The sequence below is a fragment of the Myotis daubentonii genome, chromosome X (assembly GCF_963259705.1).
Source record: "Myotis daubentonii chromosome X, mMyoDau2.1, whole genome shotgun sequence".
Lineage (NCBI taxonomy): Eukaryota > Metazoa > Chordata > Mammalia > Chiroptera > Vespertilionidae > Myotis > Myotis daubentonii.
The window spans coordinates 58,335,487-58,340,879 of record NC_081861.1 but is presented as its reverse complement, the minus strand read 5'-3'; the positions used below and the strand labels follow the sequence as shown (position 1 = coordinate 58,340,879).

Below are 5,393 nucleotides of genomic sequence, written 5' to 3'. Positions count from 1 at the left end.
ACAGGGAACCCGGCTTTGGCGACACAGGGTCTAAGGCCCCTTGATGTGGGTCTGGAAACGAGTTTCCCATTTCAATGAAGTGGTTCAGTGGTTAGAGCTGGGCTCTTCCTTTCCTCTAAGGCAGTGGTTCTCAACCTTCTGGCCCTTTAAATACAGTTCCTCACTCATGTTGTGACCCAACCATAAAATTATTTTCGTTGCTACTTCATAACTGTAATGTTGCTACTGTTATGAATTGTAACGTAAATATCTGATATGCAGGATGGTCTTAGGCGACCCCTGTGAAAGGGTCGTTCGACTGCCAAAGGGGTCGCGACCCACAGGTTGAGAACCGCTGCTCTAAGGGGTATTGGAGGCTTGGATGGAGGGGAGGATGTGTCTCTTGATCAGTGGAATAGCCACAGCCATTCCAAGCACCCCCAGCGTCGGCCCTATGACCCCCACAGGAAGTTGGTGGAGAACTCCACTCTCCTCTTCCTGGATCCCACCGAAGGTTCCAGGGATGGTGCAGAAAGGTAGTTCCACCAAGAGAAGCAGGGGCAGCCAACTCTTCTCACTCTGCCAGGAATTTGCTCTTGGGACCCCAAGGAAAGGAGGGGTTCTGGAAGTAAGTTTAACAGCAGCTTCCCAGAAGAGAATGACACAAAGTAGACACTCAGCAAGTGGAAACCATTATTGCTGCAATCATCCATTAAATGTGCAGGGATGGGTTGCCCAGTGGCCCCCCAAGGATGTGTAGACAAACCCAAGGATACCGACATTCCTCTCTAGGCTGGCAGTCAAGGAAAGACACCTTCATCAAGGGATTTTTTTGTGCCAGGTGCCAGGTGCCAGGCACTGTGCTGCCTGCTTCACAGGTGTTGTCTCTTTCAGTCCTCCCAACATTTTATCCTAATTCCACCAAACCCCCTCCATGCCCTCACCTTCCCTCAGCCCCCAACCCCTTGCTGAGGTTTTCCTGAACACTGCCGCCCATCTCTACCCCTGCCTCCTGTGAGCACTGATAAGAGTGCATTTGTCAGAGCAAATGCCTCCCTTCCCTCCTCCCTGACCCAGTTAGCATTTATCCTGCAGTTTTGTCTTTCTCCTCATGCACACTGTCAACTCAAGGACAAGTACCATGTCTCATTTTTACCAGTCAAAGCACACAAGTTTATTGATGAAACATACAAATGTAGACTTGGGTGGATGAGGTTAAGTCAGCACAGAGCATGGAAAGGGAGTGCACTTTTCTGATGAATGGGCTCACCATCCATCGGCTGGTGTAGAAGAAAGAGTAAACGAAAAAGAATTCGACGTATGCAGCAACAACAGCATTTTCAGCACAAGCTCCGATATGTGTCTGGTCTCCACAAGACAGTCCAGCTTAGACAGGGAGACCACCAAAGGCAAGCATCCTTCCTGATGCTTTGTCCACAGCTGGCAGCTGCAATGAGCCCTTTACCACAGGAAGAAGGAAGGAAGGAATTTACAATGCACATTACCTGTAGACTGCACAACCAGAAGTTACTCAGAGCTCAGTGGGAACCCCCGCCCTGCCAATAGTAACGTGGTCCTCGATTTAGCAAGTGTGACTTTCACCCCATGATGTGGTGATGGCTAAGGCTGGGTCTTCTATAGCACCCTCTGCAGAGTCTTTGAATGAGAACACAAGTGCGTGCTCCCCAAACGGGTTTTGGGTAGATTTGGTCCCATTCTGTTTGGGATGGTCTTTTAAGAGGCCAGGGTGTCGGGGAGAACCTGTCCGTTTCCGTTCCTGATAAAGAGGGACATGAATGAGAGCAGCATTCGGGGACCCAGCAATTCCCCTGCCAAGACTGGTTTTTCAGACAAACCCATCAACTGTTTCAAAACATGAACCTCAGCACATCCACTTCCCTCTGATATCAAAGGAAACCTCGGGTCTGAAACGGATTTGGCAAGCATGTTATTAATAACTGTCATGCTTATTAACAAATTTAATCCGGCCTGCTGCAGAAATGAGTTGCAGCAATGTGACACAGTTTCCCGACACACTTCACTGATGGACATCTTAATCTGGCCCTGATTTTCCACACTGGCACTCTCGTTATCCAGGGCACATAAAGCCTGCTTCACAGTGGGGTCGGGAGTGGGGATCGTGTTTCCAACAATGGAGAGGCTGGACAAATGACTATTGATATTGTGGCTAAATGAAAAACCAGCATCCTCGGGCTGAGCAAACATTTTTCCCTGAATGAAAGGACCCTTGGAGAGGCCAAGAGCACTACTGAAAATTTTAAGGCTTTCAGCATTCCAAGTATTTTTATGTTTATAGGGGAATGGACGCTGTCTTGTTGGGTGTATTCGATTGGCCTTGCCCCCACCTGAGAGCCTGTTTTCTGTTCCATCAGGGGCCCCTGGTTCAGTCCAGTCCCCATCCTCATTCCAGGGCCGAGCCATAGTTATAAAATCAAACCACATCTGGGACTCCTCTTCATCCAGCTCTTGGTTGTCTTCCCATTCCGTTTCCTCCTCCTCCAGTTTCTCATTGTCATCTCTTCCTATGGTTAGTTTGTAAACGCAGTAGCAGGCACCAGCTCCAATCATTAGTCCTGCCGCCATCCAACCCACTTCCCGAGCCCGGCCCATGTTCAAGTCTGTGCCAGCCTTGTGGAAGGACAGGAGAGAGCCCTTCTCCACCTGATTGAAGAGGAATTTTAGAGCTAGGTTCTGTAATGGTGGAGAGCAGTGATCTTCAGCCTCTCTCAGACTCCTGTAGCTGTCTTGTGATGAATCTATGGGTGAAAAAGTAATTTCAGTACCTTGGGCTGTGCCTAAATTTGTGCCTCACCAAATAGACAGAATGGATTTTGAGTTTTGGTTTAGAGAGGTGGTTTATTAGGAAACTATTTCTTCGATGTTTGTGTGTGCATCATCTTCTCTCTACCCTCAGGACCCACTATTTCTCTTCCAGGCCTTGCAGAGAAGGGCAAGAGTTGGGGTTGTGATATGATAGCCAGTAAGATGACATAGAGAGGCTAACCCTCAGGTAGTCTCCTCCTCCATCACACCCCTATCCCCAAAGGTTCACAGGCAGTTTCTCCCCCACCAACCTCCGCCAAAGTCAGGTAAATTCCTTCTTCTTCTTGTCTTCTGTTGTCAGTGCTCCTTCCACAGTGCTTGATGGACAGTCTAGCAAAAAGACAGATGGAAAGACAGCCAGCAATGAAGAACTGAAAGTGTAGTGGATGGAACAGCACTGAGAACACAGTTCACAATGCTTGCTTTTCTGAATTTTCAGCCTTTGAGTTGAAAATATTTCACACCCTTCCAGCTTTCCTTATGCGGGGTTCCCCCCTCCCTCCTCCTTGTCGTCCGCCATTTCCCCAGCAAAGGCTGCCACACCCCTTTCCCTGCACCGAAATGGGAGGGGGTGTGGAGAAAGAAGGGTCCTGGAGAGGGCGACTGGGACTGGCCGGCTCTAATCCCAACACTCTTTCCTCTGCCACCCCTTTCGCCACCAAGGGTCCAGGGCTCATCCCACTTTCACACGGACCTGTAGGGTTCCAAGACAGTTTGCTGCTTCCCTCCGCGACTTTTGTGGCGATCTATGGGCCAACAGACCTAAAAATCTGCCGACAGACAGGGAACTGAGAAGACGGAGTTCTTGGTGGATTGAGCAGCACTCAGAACAAGAGTGCCCCGATTGTGTGCCTTTTCTTTCCTTGCAGTCTCAGTAACCGCCATTCACTCCCCTCAGCCCCAGCTTCCTCCCCCCCCCCCACTCCCCACACACACACTGCATCCGACAGTTCTCTGTTAAAATGGGCACGGTATGGAAGGGTTGGGGGTGCTCTTTAGAAAGTAGGTAAGAAAGGGACACAGACCCAATCTGCCGGAACCTGGATCGGTGGCATTCTTGGCCCTCTCCCACCCCCATCTCTCTCCAAGCTGAGCCCACACTCCCACCGACCTGCACAATCCGATGCTAGTTTCCTCCTTCCTTCATAAGCCTGCAGAGTAATAGGGGGCTGGTACCCAGACAGAAGCGACTAGCAAGGAGTTGAGCTCTAGGCAGCTCTTGGTCACGTGATGATCACGTCACCAGTGAGCTCTGGCCCCCAATTTCCACTCCCAAAAGCTGTGCGGCAGGCGCCAGCCTGCCCGTACCTCCCCCCATCAAACTGGTCTCCGCCACTCTTTTCCTCTATAACAATAGCAGAGACCAGAAGTGGTTATGGCTTTCTGGTATTTGAATTGGCCTTTCTCTAATTACAGGAAGGGGCAGCACCTTTTCTTGGGTCTACCGTTTACTTATACTTCTTGGAGAAATGTTTTATCCGTTTCCTTGGCTCCAAAACTCTCGCCTCCCCTCCCTTAATTTCTACCCTTTTACACATGCAATCACTGCACCAAAATTGTGTGTATGTGTAGTCAAAAAAGGAAGCCCAAGTAGTAGTGATGTTTTTATTAATATTTTTGATTCAGTTATAGTCTAATTGTTCCTTCCTTTCATTTTTTTTATTGACTCAAGCTACATTATTTTGTAATCAGAAAATACAATAAAGTTATGCCACTTAGGAAAAAAAAAGAATTCAAGTATCTGTATCTATACTTATAAAGATTTCCCAGTTAACAGGGAGGCCTCATTGATTTGGTTGTTAATTTGTACTGCATTAAGAATATTTTCTCTGACTGCACAGGAAATAGCAACTTTCAAACTGCATATTAAAATTTAAAAACATATCCTAATAAACAAAACCAGTGTGTTTTTGATATTTATAAATTGATGGACAATATGAATCTATAGTGAGGTGGTCAGCATTTTCATTATGACTACAGTGGGGCCTTGACTTACAGTTTAATTCTGAGTTTAATTCGTTCTGAGACCGAGCTCGTTAAGGAGCTCGTTAACTCAAATTAGTCTATCAACTCAATGCAAAAAAATCTGCCGATTGACAGCTGGTATCTCAAACAACTCGTTAGTCGGGACACTCGTAAGTCAAGGCCCCACTGTATTTTAGATAAGTGAACTACTATCCCTTCTTCTTCCTGACTGAACTCATAGTATTAGGCATCAGATTACTGAGATCTTCATACAGCGGTTCTCAACCTGTGGGTCATGAACAATGAAAATACATCCTGCATATCAGATATTTACATTATGATTCATAACAGTAGCAAAATTGCAGTTATGAAGTAGCAACGAAAATAATTTTATGGTTGGGGGGTCACCACAACATGAGGAACTGTATTAAAGGGTCACAGCATCAGGAAGGTTGAGAAGATTGCTGGATGGCTTTCAAAGGACAGACTTTATGTAGACCCCCAAATTCGAATGAATCGTATATCTTCAAATGTACTTTACAAATTAGTAACTTCACAGATTAGTCTGCTCCTCATTCAAAGGTCTTTATTTAAAATCCATTCTG

General features: G+C 47.0%; 1 protein-coding gene across 4 annotated transcripts; it reads right to left on the bottom strand.

The window, feature by feature from the left end:
* Positions 1-1,125: 1,125 nt before the first annotated feature.
* On the bottom strand, positions 1,126-4,062 carry ARMCX6 (armadillo repeat containing X-linked 6). 4 transcript variants are annotated; one of them, XM_059679028.1, is made up of 4 exons: positions 3,935-4,062; positions 3,506-3,593; positions 3,075-3,153; positions 1,126-2,756 (listed from the first exon to the last, which is right to left on the bottom strand). In XM_059679028.1, the coding sequence occupies exon 4, from the start codon at positions 2,608-2,610 to the stop codon at positions 1,714-1,716; it is 897 nt and encodes a 298-aa protein (XP_059535011.1). In that variant the 5' UTR covers positions 2,611-2,756; positions 3,075-3,153; positions 3,506-3,593; positions 3,935-4,062; the 3' UTR covers positions 1,126-1,713. The 4 variants fall into 4 exon arrangements, with proteins under 4 accessions (XP_059535011.1, XP_059535012.1, XP_059535010.1 ...); XM_059679029.1 differs by having other exon boundaries at positions 3,075-3,194; positions 3,518-3,593; XM_059679027.1 differs by having other exon boundaries at positions 3,518-3,593.
* Between the last annotated feature and the right edge of the window lie 1,331 nt (positions 4,063-5,393).

What these genes read in the sequence shown, in the direction of transcription:
- ARMCX6 (XM_059679028.1), bottom strand. Translation starts at nt 2,610, where the DNA reads ATGGGCCGGGCTCGGGAAGTGGGTTGGATGGCGGCAGGACTAATGATT.